Consider the following 16,546-nt stretch of genomic DNA (forward strand, 5'->3'; position numbering starts at 1 on the left):
GGCTTTGTATGTGTGTAAGACGGACTCTTTTCATATATCACAAGAAATATTCAAATCGCAACAAAAACTCATCGGCTCGAGCGCATTTGTTGGGCCACACGATCGGACATCGGTGCCAACCGAGAGGCGACCACATTCGCCCACCCGTTGCTGCACTGGTTCACGCTTGGTGCTCACGCCCAATATTACTCCCCGGCCTGCGCCAGCCGCCAAACCGAACAGGGCCACCGCGCCGGGCAGCGCTGGGCCTGCTTCACGGCGCACCGCTGCACAGCGCTGCACGATGCCACCAGGCGTTGGCGTTCGCTTTCTATGGAAGCAAAAGCAAATTTGTAATTTTGTTTACTTTTCGATGGAATCAAAGCACCAATATCTGATAGCAGTGGGCAGCGGCGTGTCGCGAAACAGGACTCAAGTCATCGGGGTCTGCACTGCGTTGACGTTACTTACGACTGGTCTGCACAGCATTCCATATCCATGTCGACCAGGGCCGGTGTCTTACGGCGTGGATAGGCTGTGCCGCCAAGCACTTACGTCAAGCGGCACAGTCTACCGGTCCCAGGCGGCTGCTGTCTGTGCTAACTGCTGCCATGGACTGAGCCCAAAGGGCAAAGGGTGGATCAAGCCCCGGTACTTTGTTCCGTAGGCAATTGTACCAGTGGAGTGCCTAGCGATTCGGTTACTATGATTTTTATGTATATCTGAGACGAGGATTAGGCAAGACTTATCAGCTCACTACCATAAACAACTTAAAACAAAACAAATGCAGTTTTTATAATCGAGGCATGAAAGATGAGTGAAACAATGAAAATACATGGGCATGTTCCGCGTAACAATATGAATGGACCATTGTGACCTGAACAGAAAAGTGACCTTTTCTGTTCAGGTCATGACCTTAGCTTGCAAAATCATCAGTTTACCATGTAAGTAGGGGAGAGTGGGGCACATTCGTGCAAAAAATGGATAAACCCATATATCTGTTCTTTGGTTAGTGCAATGGCAAAATTGTTGATTGTAGTATGGAAAGGAACTATTGCAGATAGTTTTCCTCTTTAAAAGTTATCCTCTAAAATTATTGCTTCCATTAGAAAAAATGACTTTTAATAACTCTGAACATTTGCACGAAACTGCCCCACCTATGGGGCACATTCGTTCAAGAGGTGGGGCACTTCCGTTCACCCTGCAAAGTTCGAGAAATTACCGGGCATTACCAGAAATTTACCAAAGGAAATTGGCAGGGGGTCATTTCACTTGATTCCTTTCGACAAGAATGCATTGCACAACATATGTAGAAAGAATGGGTTGGCCAACAAGAATGTGCCAACTGCCGGCCTCCGTGGCCTCGCCAAGTTCGCGTGAATTGCTCGTCACGACGTCGCAAGCAGTCGAGACTGAGTCAGGCGAACGTCATTAGAGAAACCTACTACAGATAAAGTCATAAATCGCAAAAACTAAAAAAAAATATGCACGAATGTGCCCCCAGGCAGTGCGTACACGAACCTGCCCCACAACGTTATTAGTAATATATTTCAAAATTTCTTTTTGAAAAAATGACACTTTTTCAACAAACAAGTTTGCAGCAGTTCCGTGAATAGAGTGAGCTTCTTCACCCCCAATTTTGAAAAGCTGAACCACATTTCCGAGTCAGGATCACGAAAATGGATGATATGAGAAAAGTTTGGAAAGCTCACGAATGTTACAAATTTGCGTTTTTATCAAGCATGACAGCAGGTACAGTGTTGTCTTCTACGGTGAACGAAGGGCGGCAATGATAGACATATTTCCATAATTTACCTTGAGCTCGTGCAGTCACTCGTGTTCCCATAAACTGCTGAAAACGAATGTGCCCCATGCACGAATGTGCCCCACTCTCCCCTACACAGGTAAGACCTAGTTACAATTCAACCAATGATCAATCAATGTATTCATAGGTACATCCACCATACAATGGCTCTTCCGCACCCGAGTCACACTGCGTCAATACGAATAAAAACAGATGAAAAGGGCGGGTAAAAGAACGGGTAAAAGAGACGGTGCTGACCATACGACATAACACAACACAAGCACACAAGCTCAGCTTTAACCGGCCCCGGCCTCACGCAACAGCAGCTGCCTCAGTCGCCGCTTGAACGCAGGCCGCCTCAGGCATTTCAGATCACAAGGCAGCCGATTGAACACAGCACTGCAGTGAACCAGTCGTCTATCACCAGAACATGTCTTAGCTCGAGGGCAGTAAAGCAGGCCATTCTGACGGGTTTCATAGGAAGTGTCGACGAACGAAAACATTGCAGCTATATCGGCAGGCAAACGAGTACCTAAGGCGGTTTTGACTAGATAGAGTCTGTGGTAGCTCACAAGCTGCTCGGCACGCAGCCACCCAAGCTGACGGAGTACATCGGAAATATGATCGTACTTACGACGCCCACTGATGACTCGGGCACAAAAGTTTAGCAGCTTTTGCACACGATGTAGCTGGGTTTTGGAACAGGTCCCATAGACGGAGATGCAGTACCGAATAGAACTCACAACCAGCGCGTTCACTACATGGGCGACAGTCCACGAAGGCAATACATGTTTGGAATGAGACAGTGATATGAGAACGCCGGTACATTTAGTTACAAGCTGGGTGATATGGTCTTCGAACGTGAGATAGCGATCCATGACAAGTCCGAGGTTTTTCACCGTACGACTTTCGCTGATGACAGACGAACCAAACTTGATCAGGACAGGCTGGACATTCTGCAGATTACGTTTAGTGCCGTGGACAATCAGCTGTGTTTTCGCCTGGTTGACCTTCATGCCGTACGAGCTGAACCAATCAGCCATGACAGCAAGGTAACCTTCCATGGTAGATATTAGGTCAGTAATCTGGTTCTTTCTGCCTCTTACTGCGATCTGAACATCATCTGCGTATTGCACAATGAAAGCACCAGGGGTGTGCAGAGCCAAGTCATTGCAGAAGATCGAAAAAAGTATCGGACCGAGGGCGGTACCCTGGTACACGCCCATGGTGACTGGCAGCGACTCAGAGCGAACAAGCTGGCCGTCCGCTCCATGGTACTGTACTTGTTGCGTATGGTCAGAGAGGTACGATTCAAACCAGCGAGTGTCTACATTATACAACTTAAGTTTAGACAAGAGCAAATCATGATTGACCACATCAAATCCTTTGGAGAGATCACAGAGAACTACTAGTGCTACCTCAGAAGCATCCATGGCAGACAGTATAAAATCAGACAAAGCGGTCAAAGCGGTTTCGGTTGAGTGGAACCGTCTGTAGCCATGCTGACAGGAGGTCCACAGCTGGTGTTTTTCAAAGTAACCACTCAATTGCTGGTGAACGATGCGCTCAGTGATTTTAGAAATGCCAGGTACGACAATTCATTCGGCGCCACTCGTTGATAAGAAGGGTTGTTCGTAGAGTCACTGCTGTACAATGCAGGGTATATAGATGGGCACAATACACACTGCATTGGATATTGGTTAAATATCATACTGAACGAGGCCGGTGTAAATAAATTTTCAAGACCGAGGTCCTTGCTGGAATTTTGAGTGAAGCCGCAGGCCGAGTTCAAAAATCAGAAAGGACTGAGGCCTTGAAAATTTATCATTTGCCGAGTTTGGTATGTATTTTACCGTATGCCAACGACAAATTAATTTTCTATACTGAAGCTCCTTGTCGATTTTTGAAAGACGCCGTACCAAAATGTTGACTGAGTGTATACTGGTGTAACCTTTTTGACTGTGGTCAATTTTACGCCAGTTAACTCCATACCTCTCCGACTAATGTATTTGAATTGGCCAGGCATACAGATACACAGTAGGTAAAGTTTAGTATACAAACTTTATGATTTGTATCAAACGTTATTGCAGAGTAACATCACACAAGCAATTCCATTTTAACGGTATGTATTACATTGTCCTTCGAGGGACTCCGCCACGGTTTCAGGATAGCGGGGACCCGACCCAAAAATGCACACCCTAATACATTAGCTGCATTACAGAAGTAAAGTTATTGGGGGAGGGGGGGGGGGTGTCCGAACACCTATTTACCTCCCCACCCCCCTCCCCCGCTGGTGGAGCCGGAGCCTCTGGGCCAAGCCGTCGGCCTTAGACCAAATTCGAAGGCACATAAACGCAAGGCTTTTAAAAGAACTATCGAATGCTCTCCTCCCAATAATACATCTCTAGTGGTTTGGAGTTCATTTATAAGAAAGTGTCTTAATACAGAAAAATTAACTTTTGATGTCCTTACAGAGTACAGTGATTGCAGTACTGACTAAATCGGAAAATGATCTGAATTATTTTAACGTGCTCGTTGATAGTTAACTTTTAACTTTTTATAAGTTAATAACTTAACTTTTTAAAATAACTTTTCCCCCTTTCGTGCGTTTTCCTGTCCTTTCGCTTTTTGAACCCCAGTTGCACAATTCTGATTGTATGTTTTAATCCCACTCTAAAACGACAAAGGCCGTAAAGATGCAGCGTCTACCGCGCTATGCAAAACATATATTATGAAACTGCACTCACTTCCCAGACCGTTAACCCTATTAGTGGCATGGGGGGGTGTTTTCATCCACCCCTCAGGTTTTTCGGGAATATCTCCGAAACCGCTGAAGCTACGATGCTGAAATTTTCTGACTTTTCCTCAAACTAAATTGGGCACATTCCCTGAAAATTTCAAGTTCATAACTTTACCAGGGGCGGCTTCAGAGCACTGGGAATTGGGGGGTCCTATTCGTGAAGCGAGTCATTTGGGCGAAGATCACGATGCTGATGTATTATAACTGTATGCACCAGTTTTACGAACAGTGAATGAAAGGTATCATGTGATAACATATACAAAGTTATTGTGCATCCTCTTTTGACACGTTTTTGTTATAATAGGCGGATCCAGGCGTCCAAAAAGGGGGGTTATGTTTTACCTCCCAACATAGGTGCCCTGACACCGCCTATGCATGACCAATACAATTGTAGTCGCTTTCTCATAAGAAAATTGTAACATAATAAGACCATTACCACCCTTTTTAGAAACAGTACCAACAAAAACCTTATTTACTATACTTTTTGTGTACCCCCAATCTCAATTATCTGTATCCGCCTATGATTTTTGAAAATGCATATTTTTAGGATCCATGTGAATTCCTGGTTCATTCTCTATCGATCGGCAAAAGTTGCGTTAAGATTGGTTCAGAAACCTGGCCGTGATAAACAGTCTAAAATGTACATATCTGCAATTTGCCCGTTTTTACCCCCTCTACCCCCCTATTGACATTTTTTAATTTTTATTTTTTAGAAATGTAGATCACGTTGAGCGAAATCGAATGCCGTTTGAATTTTGAAAATCGGCCCCTTAGATCTCGAGATATCAGGGGGAGTCGTAAACAGCCCCCTGCCACTAATAGGGGTAGCCAGGAGCCTGCCACTAATAGGGTTAAGCAGGTAACACCGCAGATGAACAGCCATCAGCGCCCCCCCCCCCCACCCACCCACCCACCCCGCCCCTCCCATTCCACGGTGCTATTTGGCCGATCGTCTGTCCGCTGCTATAAGTGCTGTCGCGATGGTCACGGCATCCCTAATTATAACAGAAATGTTACAGCTGCGCCGGCCTTGGCGATGTGTCGACGATACTCTATCAGTCGGCAATGCATGTTTCGAGACCAACGCCTCCTGATATGATGCTTATTATTTGAATTACTATATGCAGACGGCGCCGTTGACGGCCAGGAGATAAAGTAATCTCACTGCGCCAGCGTATTACCTTCGCACCTTTCCTTGAACCAGCTGACTGCATTGGGCGCACGAGCCATATAGACAGGTGGCTGACAGTTGACACAGCAATTAAAGAAGGGGATTTCTTAATTGGTCATTTATTCGCCATTCATTTCACTGTTTATTGACTTTTTAATTGCTAGAAAAAGGAAGCGAAAAGAAAAACGACGATATCAAACCAAAACGATATAGGTGATCTAGTGGTAGAATTGAAAAACGGGTTTTATTTCGGAGGAAAAATGCTGCCATTGAGGGAAATAGCTTTTAAACGTAAAAACTCTACGAGGAGAGCTTAAAGATATATTTTGCATTGATTAGGATGAGTTGCTGTTTCAAATGTTATTTGATGTGCTCAAGCCGCTTCTCGACTAATCAGCCAGATGAATACATGTGTGAAGATGCAAGCTACCTTCATTTTCCTCATGAGATGACGCGTCGCATATACGTGTTCATTTGTATGTTCGAAGTGCTGAAGCGCAGCCGGAGGGTGGAGTACCTACAACGCATAGACATGCCTGATTGATTATAGTAACCAAACCAATCGGTATGGCGCCAGGAGTCATGCATTACGGCTAGATCGCTTTCTGGGAGCAGCGCCGGGCGCGGTGTCGCCAGCGTGCCTGCAGTGTAGACTGTGCCGCCATACAGCAGAGCACTGCGGGTGGCCTACCTTCCAGGTCCCAGCCGTAAGGGAGGCAGATGGACCGCGCCGGCCACTGAGCGGTCGGGAGGGGAGAAAGCCATCAAAGGAGCAATGTTGGGTATTTATTTCATTCCATATACTACCTTAGTCGTTACATAAAAACTGGCCTTTTGCCTGCAGCAGCCAGTATACCTATATTTCGTTCCTGAGTTGTTATCCTGGGAGCGTTCAACGTACGGTATTTATTATTTATTGACGCATGAAGATCGAAACGCAGTTGCTGATTGCATCATTTGCGAATGCATGTTACTTATATTTCAATATCTCCTCATACACATAGTAGCGCCCATTCACACGCGTATGAATGCTATCAGGCGGAGAGTGATAATGAGGTCATGTTCGTCAGTTCACGATGGGAAATGCGTAATGGAGGTGCAGAGCTCGCCGGGGCTACTTCCGCGCCTCCACTCCTCGAGCTGAGAGCATTCTGAAGAGAGCCGAGCTGCCGGAAATGGGCGCCTCTGCCGGCTGGCCGTCCACGCTGTAGTACTCGTACTTGCCGCCGAGGGACGCCAGCCCGGGGGGCGCGGGGACCACCGGCGAGGCTCGCCGCTTCAGAAAGCGCGAGACCATCGAGGGGTTGTAGCAGTCGGGGCCCTCGTTCCCGGCCAGACAGGCGTCCGCACAGGCGGTGCCCTGGAAGAACCGGCCGTACATGCTCTTGCACTGGCCGCAGTTTCTGTAACGAGAGATGGAACGATTGATGGTTTGGTAACGAGAGACGTAAGCCTCAAGGAGCCGTCAACGTTCTTGGGAGCTCTTAGGTCTGACGTATATCTGAGAGGGCGTTGGCGTCTCCTTTTGGTATAAAATGAGGCCTTATTGAGACATAAAAGCGTGCACTGACGACCATCCCGCACCGATAGAAGCGGTGCTCGCGGACAGCCCGAGAAACAATGTATGTCTGCATTGTCTTTACGGTCCAGCGATTAGTGTTTATTTATTTATTTACTTTCCGGTCCGTAGGTCAGTCATGACAGCGCACTTCTAAAGTCAGTCATGTCAGTCAAGTCAGCCAGGAAGTCAAGTCCACAAATACTTCTTTTTGTGCAACTCGCTCAACAGTGAACTGAGGGCACTGAGGTCAAAATGCAGTCATTTTTGTCCCCCCCCCCCCACTCACCGGACGCAGGACCCGATGCTGGCCTGGGCCGGGCCGCTCAGCAGGAGGACGGCAATCGCGCCGCAGAGCACCAGCAGCGACTCGGTCTGTGGGAACAGGTCCCGTGGCGACGTGTCAGCGACGGGAGTAAGACCGGGCACGCTGAACAAAATGGGGAGTTTGTGGTATTTGATGATAATAAATGGCCAATAAGTCCTCCTAATTTTCGATCCTCACACAGACAGTGCAACCTATATCCTGCCTATATCTTCGACTAGCTGCAGTATAAAAAGCAGGGAGGGAGCGTTTATGATTGCCTCTATAGCATGGGCTAAAGCTATGCAGCGATTTCTGATGAACAATGGACATTCAGCATGCATAGTGAATACCTAATGTTAAAAAAAAACATGTTGCTTGTTGCCCGAAAGCAAATATTTCTAAAACACCGAAATAAAAGCACAAAGCTGGTTGCACTAAAATAAACGCTTTTATCGTTCGCTAGTCTCGAATCTGATTATGGAGTATATGAACTTAATTCTAAAACATCTCTGAAGGGGTTAAGTCACAGAGCAGGTTGTACACTACATGAGCTCGACCTGACAGTTGACACATCCATTTAACTTTGTGAGTCACCTGCTTCGCTTCTTCCCTATTTAAAACTTTGACAGCTTGGTGTCGAGAAGTTGGTCCACCATCGCACTAGGGTATGGTTACCTGCACACTGCACAGTGCACCTTCGAGCCAATCATGGCGCTACCTCTCTACATATTTGTTTCAACTTTCAGTTGGAGACATTCCGGCATTGTTATGTTTTTTTCTGAGTAAGATATAATTGAACTTTACATTTCACGCATCCCAGTTTCTGGGATAACCTAGAGACTTGGGCTCTTCCGTGCATCATCTAGAAAAAATTCCAATTAATCCCATCTTGACTTCCTGAGTTTTCCTTGTTTTTCAACTGTAATCGGTTGGACCAAGTAGGACCGAGTCGCTATCCTCTGGGATGCATTAACCCGCGCGGGGCTGCCGCTGGGGTCTCCAGCCGAACGCGCGGGGCTGGGGGGGGTAAATTTTACCCCCCCCCTGTTATCTCCCGAACTAATGGTCCGATTTGGAAAATGCAAACGCCAATCGAAAGCTCTCATCACGAACAACTAAAAACATGTACTTAATTTAAAGTTTGAGGTCAAGGTCGAGGTCAGGTCAAGGGTACAAATTGCAAGTTTCTACAGTATCGGCCTTGCACCGTAGTTGCCGAAGAATGGAGTCATGGACTGAGACCGATCGCCCAAAACGTGTTCTTAGGCTACCAAGACAATATTCGTTGCATACAATATCATTCAGAGGTCAAGGTCAAGGTCAGGTCAGGTCAGGTCAGGTCACCAAAAAACAAAATATAGAAAAGGGCATGTACGACACATGTTTTATGGGTCATTTTACTCATAGAATTCAATAGGCACACTCAATAAGTGATATGGACCACCTTTGGATGAATTTCAGGTCGAGGTCAGGTCAAGGTCAGGTCAAGTGAGGTCAAATTTTGAAGTTGGTTGTTAAGGCCTAAAAAGGTGTCTATCTGATGCAGTTTTTCACAGCGAATCGAATGGTGCTATTTTTGTTTCCGTACGAGGTCTAAAACTTCCAAAAAAGTCATTTTTCAAAAAATTTGTGTGTCGTGACGTCATACAATTTTGAATAACTCCCACATTTTTGAACCGATTCTTCTAAAATTTGGTATGTAGGTGCACATAGACCATTTCTCTGACATATCTTCCGGTTTTTTCGATAGACTCAAAATTTTGGATTTTATAATCATTTTCCCAAAAGAAGTCAGTTTTTTGAAAAAACTTAGGCCAAAATCCAAAATTTTCAAAAAACCGAGATAGCCATTTGATAGACAAAGTAAAATTACATATAACCTTTTTGTTACGTCTTTATTCCTTTAAAAATGAAGATGTTAGCGGCGTTTGAAATTTTGCCGTTTTTGAGGCGAAAATGGCGAACATGACGTCACTAAAACGTCAATTTCCCAAAAATTTTCCGACGGATTTCGCTCAAATTTTCAGGGAACGTGTCAAATTGATGTAAGAAAAGGTACTGAAAGTTTGGCGGTGCTGCGCGCCGCCGTTTTTAAGATATTGCAAAAATTCGCGAGGGGGGTAAAATTTACTCCTCCCCCAGCCCCGCGCGGGTTAAGTAAACATTCGGTCTGAACTTAAATCAGTGAACCGGTTGAATAATAGAGGTCTCGTAGTGGGTTCACGCTGTCGTATGATTACATCGTGCAACAACCAACGAGTCAACAGGGTCTGCTCCCATTACCACTCATCAAATTATTCCGACTGTATTTCTTTTAAAAACAACAAATAAGAATAAGCCCCCCTGCCGATACCGCCCCGTGTGGCTGTCGGCTCGGCGGCCGTCTAACATTACCCCCAGACGTGGCCTATCGATATGCTGTCCGGCCGTATTACCACTGTTTGGTCCCAGCAGAGACGCGATACAGCCACTGTGGAGCACTCCGCGTCCGGTGTGACTCGGTTAGTGCAGCGGGCGGCACTGGCAGATCCATAGGGGGGCATTTGACCCTCCCGCAGCGCCCACAATTGACAAATTTGTGTCATTTTTCTTGCATAGAAGAAGACAAAACAATTTTAATAACAAGGCTCGATTGCTTGAAGCCGCAAAACAATGCACAACGAAGCGAAATTCGAAGAGCCTTTTTGAAAATGAGATGAAGTTTAAGGGGAGTATGCAAACCACACCACCTTAAACCATTTTACTTCCGCTGAAACTACTCTTTCCAAAATGGATAACATAATGGATAGTTAAATGGTTTAAAGCTTATGCCCAAGCTCATATACATACCTATGTATGTATATTCAGGAATCAGGATAGGTGAGCGACTATGCCCCAAAGTCCACGGAGTAACTGTGATTATTGATGGCCATTACTTTCCTTCCAACTGAAAACACTTTGGAAGAACGTTAAGAACGTACAGGGGTATTTAGACCCCTGTGGGGTAAAATGTTATGCCACCGTTTTTCAGAACCCCCATGGTTCTTCACGTAGACGGCTTCGCATTCTCATCAAAAGAATCCACACGATTCTTCCAAAGACTCTTATGAGGTTTAGGGTTTATAATAAGAGCGTTCTTAGCACCTAGATAAGAACCCCAAATGGTCTGTGAAGAAGTCCCTGAGGTTTATAGGGAAACCACCCTGTGTTCTGAATATCGGTTGTAGAACCCTTTCAGTTCTATTGCAATACCGCAAAATTCCCGTTCATTCCTCTATTGAACCTCCCATGCATGGCTATCGACCTGCGCCGTCACCTCTGCTGCGCAAACACAGTATTTGATACACCTGAAAATGTATTACCTTCCTCTTTACTCTGAGCAATCAGCCTGCAAGTCTCCAGTCAGGAACAACCAGCCCGCAACCAGCCCATGCGATCAGCCCGCAACCAGCCCGCATTCAGCCTGCGATCAGCCCGCAATCAGCCTGCAGGAACGCTTTCCCCTCGGCCGTGTCACTTGCCTTACACATCCAAGCCAAAGAACTCCAGAGCCTTTCGGGCATGTTTAATTATTCAGGTTGATTCCTTCACGCTCAGGGTTGCTTTCTGTACAAATATGAACACATTTTTAGCTTTAGCAAGTGGATATTTTCCCAAACACAGTATGCGCTATCGCCCATGTCAGCAGCCGGGTGGCGATATCGCATTCTCCCAAATCACATACAGTTTCTCCTTCCACCACCAGCTTCAAGCCAGCGTTTTCGAGTCGACGATGTCGACGTCTCCGCGCGCCAGGACGCTCTCCTCAGACTCCAGGGCCTCAATCAGAGCGGAGATGGCCTCGTCCCCTAGAATGAAGAAATGAAGTCGTTATTCAACAGGCAGGGAGTAAAGAAACTTAGATTAACTTCAGAGACCATGAGCCTACTCCAAAAATAAAATAATGCACTAAACATATAAAGTGCAGCTAGATAAAATATTGCACTAATCAGCAAGAACATAGGTATGTTTATTAAAATCAGCCAAATTTATACCTAAATCAGTTGACCCCAAAATGGCAAGCTGATTCCATTCCTGATTTATCTTCAATTGGAAGATTTGTCTAAATGTCACATGCATAATTTAAGCTATGGGGCATTTATACAACATATAAATACTTACAGCATTGAATGGTCTTGCATATGAATTTTCTTCATCCAATGCATTCATCCATGCATTTGGAGAGCGTTGTGATATTGCTTATCATTGTCAATCACAAGTAATAGAAATAATACACAACACTTCACAAGCCAAAAATTAACCTTATTTCAGTTCTTCAATACCTATTCGATTACTTGCCATTCACCCAACCTTGCACCAGCCGCTCGTCAGTGCACAAAGCGTGATCCAACGCGATCGAAAAATGGCGATCGCTTCCGGTGGACGCTAGAACGTGGTACCGCGGGCGTGGTCTTGATGAAAGCCATTATACTGATCAAACCACAACCCCTTCTTCTTAAACCCGGTGCTAGTTCGTGCTAAACCTTCAAAGGGTTTATCTTTCGCGCGCTTTGTGTGACGTAATATCACGTGACTAGGGAGAACGAAGAAGAACCGGTGTTGGTCGAGTTGAAGCCCCCTGGGGCCGCTAAGACTGCACGCGAAGAAGCAGCACGTGTCTTCGGTCTATGTGAAACACTGTGTGTGTTCTTCATGAGCCAGACGTTCTGCTTCGCCTCTAAGCCAGTTTACCCTAATACCCAAAAAACCTAAGTGTGGAATATTTTAAGATGCTTTTGCATTACGTTCTTTCAACTTGTTTTCAGTGGTGGCCTGCTACACTCGCCCAGCTGAGCCCCATTGAGAGACAGTCACCCAGCCTCATTGCACCTGAAAGACGGCCAACCCACTCAGTGTTATACTATCTCTTTACCACAGATGAAATGCTGACATTTTGTCGGGATTGACAGGGGTGGACGGTAGGGATCAAATAACTTCACTCAGAGGCAGAACATGACATTCCTGAGTTAGCTGTAGGGTTCAGGACATAAGATTTTTATCATGTGAGCATTTTAAGTCGGTATGCCTTTCTGGGAGAAGGCTGAAAGCACAACTTGTTAAGCAGTGCCTACGAGCCACTTTGAGCTCGTGAGCCTGACTTATTAAACAACTTATCCAATGGTGCACGCATGCGTTACACATTGGTACAACGGCTTACCTGAAAATCGATTCATCGGATGAATAGCGGAGTTGAGAGTTCAACGATTGTTACTCATCGGGAGTTGTCAAACCACGAGATATGTGGGGCCACCATCGGTTGAAATCATAGCCCTGCCTGACTCTGAGGTCTTCACTCAGATGCAGTTAAATAGACTAAGACTAAGTCACAAACAAAAATATTTTAAAACGTGCCGACAGCGAGAGGTTTGACTGGTTTGACCTGAATTTGACCCAAGTTTTGACTGGTTTGATCTGGCCTCTGGGTTTGACTCAAGATTTGACTGGTTTGATCCACGCCTGCTGAGGCCGAGAAGCAGAATCTGTTCTGCTCCATTAAAGGGACCCTCCCACCTTAACATTAGATTTGAGTTGAGATAGCCAAAATGGGGTCCCTGGCTCACAATTACCGGTTTCGGCACTCACAACATCGAGAAATGCCTTAAATCGGAAATATTGAATTTCAAAATTGCAGCATTTTGATTCAGAGGGGCTAATGCTTAGGAATACCCCTCTGAATGTGTGACGTCAGCGCAGATATCTAACGATTTTTAAATGTTTGACTAAAACGTTTTGTAGCACGCGGTGGTATATGCTATTTGCGCGCAACATCTGCCGCAAACGCCGCACTTCTAAAATAAAGTCGCTAGAAACAGCGGAGATCCCAAAAAAAGTAAACAAAAGTAAAAGTCAAATATCTTGAAAACCGGTGAATATTTTTCGGTGAAATTTGGTAGATATTCGTTTTCGCTCTTTCTGAACCGAGCGACATCACTTTCATGCCAATTCATAAACTTTTTTGAAGGTGGGAGGGTCCCTTTAATCTTGCAATGTCTTCACACCTCGAGACTGCAACTAAAATCTTCAGTATTTCATATTTCTCCTACACGACGTCTTCTATAAAAAATATTGATTTTTTTACATAAACAAGAAAAGTTGAGATGATCTGTCATATAGCAACGTTATATCACGTCCTTTTCCTTTAAGTTTCTGGATTTCTCCACATCTTAACGCATTTTGTTAACCCGCGCCGGGCCGGTGCTCTGAGATTCCGCGCCGGGCCGGGGGTGTCTGAACACCCCCCCCCCCTTCTAACTCGGCTCCTGGGCCACGTAGCGACATGCGGTAAGCGGCAATCGAAAGAACGTCCAAAATAAGGACGAAAACACTTCGGTCATTTTTTGGGTCAGGTGAAAGGTCAGGTCACCAGAGGTCAGCAAAGGTCAAATGTCCACTATTTCAACATTTTGGAAACTGCCAACGGCTATCTCGGGAGCCGATAAAGCTACAGCGCCGCAGAAAAGCGCATTCGATAGCCCTTTTGCAGACCTTTCTGAGTAATGTTCTCAGATTTGACCTCAGGTCAACGGTTTAGCCTCCAGAGGGCAAAAACTCCAAAAATAGCCGTTTTTACGAAAAACGTTTTTTTTTTCGGCAATAACTTTTGACTCAAAAGAGCCACGACATTACTTTTGCCACCATCGTGTTCCTCTCGTCGAGACGCGTCGAATGAACTATAATTTGACATTGAAAGGTCAACTTGAAAATTTGACCTCAGGTCAAGGTCATGACCTGACCGGAAAAGGTCATGTTGCATATCAGTCGATCTGCAACGTCGAGCCGAACACATCTAAGGCGTTTTCAGCGCTCTAGCACGTCTCTATCAGAAGTTATTAGCGAAAAACGGTTAGATTCTGTTCGTGACATGAGATGACCTCGGGGACATAACGAGGGGTCACAGTTGCCATTTTCCGGTTCAGTGTGTCCATTTTACCTAAATCTCGACGTTTGAGAGTGTCTAGAATAGCGTTCGTGCAAAACAGACGCTTTTCAATTTTCTCCCATTGACTTATAATGGAGAGGTCGCAAAATTGACCTGACCTTAGGTCACCGATATCAAAATTCCGAGACATACATTTTCTAGATAATGTTGCTCTAATCAATCGCTGAAAGTTTCAAGGCAATCGATCAATCGGTGTAGCTATGACGAGCATTCTTATTTTCTTCTGAGGTGAGGTCACTTGACGTGACCTGGTGACCTGACCTAAGGTGACCTGGGTCTGAAATTTCCACAGCATGTGCGGAAAAGATGCGCGAACAGATGTGCCAAAAACGGCGGCGCTCCGCGCCGCCGTTTTTGAGATATCTGCGATAAACCGCAGTGGGGGTGTTCAAACACCCCTCCCCCGGCCCGGGGCGGGTTAATGAACCCAAGACGTTCCATGCGTGGTGATTGAGTCAATTTTGTTTCGTCTTAAAAAAAAACGATTTTAATTTTTGAATGATTTGTTACTTTTGAAATCATCTGTTAGAGCTCTTTTTAGCAAATGGCTATAGAAAATGACACATGGGTACCTAATGCACATGTCGTGAATGTATCTCGAATCTGCATTATTCCTTTATCGCATTTCTTTGTTTTTGTTTTTAAGCACGGAAGAGTTATCCATTAAGCGACTTGGGTACCTACTTTGTAATTTTTGACAAATTTATGTTGAATTAGTGCTGGGACGCCTTTTGTTTTTTACTGTAATCGAATTAGAAATAGGTTTAAGATCGCTGTTTTAGAGAGGTGAGGAATACCATTCGGTAATTACGTGCACCTCCCGTTTCAAGGTAGGTACAGGTCTCGCGGGTTTTAGCGGTAGGTTTTGCACCTAGAAAAATTAACGTACTTCAGGCTATATCTTCGTCGTTTTAAGGTCTTAAGTGTTTGAAGATGCGATCGACTTGTTGGTTCACAAGCCGGCCATGATCGTAAAAAATGGCTTCGTCGTAGATCGATTAGTTTCTGAAATATAACCGGAAATGTAAAAGTGCAAAACCTACTGCTTAATCTCGCTAGAGCCGTACTTAGATGTTGGAGACTTGCACTGTTATTGGGTGTCCGGAAACGAGAAATATTACATGTTAACTTGTCCGTGCCTCTTACCCTGTGCATGTTTCTCTGGTGGTGCTCGGTGGTGGAGCAGCCAGCCGCAGCGGATGTGACGACACAGATGAGGTGCACGGCGCTCACGGGGCCGCTCTCAGCTGCTGTGCACGTGTCGACAGCGACGGAGCACACCTTATATGGAACGTCGGCGGCGACGCCGCGCAGACGCTGTGGCTTTGGTAGATGGTCGGACATTGCGACCTCGGACATAGTCGTTCTCTCATAAGAAAATTGTAACATAACAAGACCATTGCCACCCTTTTGAGAAACAGTACCAACAAAAACCTTATTTACTATACTTTTTGTGTACCCCCAATCTCAATGATCTGTATCCGCCTATGATTTTTGAAAATGCATATTTTTAGGATCCATGTGAATTCCTGGTTCATTCTCTATTGATCGGCAAAAGTTGCGTTAAGATTGGTTCAGAAACTTAGCCGTGATAAACAGTCTAAAATGTATCTGCAATTTGCCCGTTTTTACCCCCCTCTACCCCCTATTGACATTTTTTATTTTTTATTTTTTTTAGAAATGTAGATCTCGTTGAGCTAAATCGAATGCCGTTTGAATTTTGAAAATCGGCCGGTTAGATCTCGAGATATCAAGGGGGGGTCGTAAACAGCCCCCCCCCCCTGCCACTAATATGGGGTAGCCAGGAGCCTGCCACTAATAGGGTTAAGAGTGCTTTGGGAAGGTCTCGTAGAGACCTTTCGAACGCCGCCTCGCGGGGCTCGATGCGACCATTGGTTCTCGAGATAACAGGGGGGGTCGGATCTGACCCCCCCCCCCAGGCTGTCGTGGGTACGGAAATGTATGCTTT

General features: G+C 45.5%; 1 protein-coding gene across 1 annotated transcript; it reads right to left on the reverse strand.

The window, feature by feature from the left end:
- Positions 1 to 6,525: 6,525 nt before the first annotated feature.
- Positions 6,526 to 15,831, reverse strand: LOC122393674. The gene is made up of 3 exons (XM_043389911.1): positions 15,724 to 15,831; positions 7,602 to 7,687; positions 6,526 to 7,157 (listed from the first exon to the last, which is right to left on the reverse strand). Exons 1-3 carry the CDS (start codon positions 15,730 to 15,732, stop codon positions 6,869 to 6,871), a joined length of 384 nt encoding a protein of 127 aa, XP_043245846.1. The 5' UTR covers positions 15,733 to 15,831; the 3' UTR covers positions 6,526 to 6,868.
- Positions 15,832 to 16,546: the final 715 nt, after the last annotated feature.

Source organism: Amphibalanus amphitrite, unplaced genomic scaffold, assembly GCF_019059575.1.
Source record: "Amphibalanus amphitrite isolate SeventyFive unplaced genomic scaffold, NRLGWU_Aamphi_draft 000547F_arrow, whole genome shotgun sequence".
Taxonomy (NCBI): domain Eukaryota; kingdom Metazoa; phylum Arthropoda; class Thecostraca; order Balanomorpha; family Balanidae; genus Amphibalanus; species Amphibalanus amphitrite.

Excerpts from the sequence above, each read along its gene's own strand:
- LOC122393674 (XM_043389911.1), bottom strand. Across the intron at positions 7,158-7,601 it reads AGCATCGGGTCCTGCGTCCG|AAACTGCGGCCAGTGCAAGA; the intron begins GTGAGTGGGGGG and ends CTCTCGTTACAG.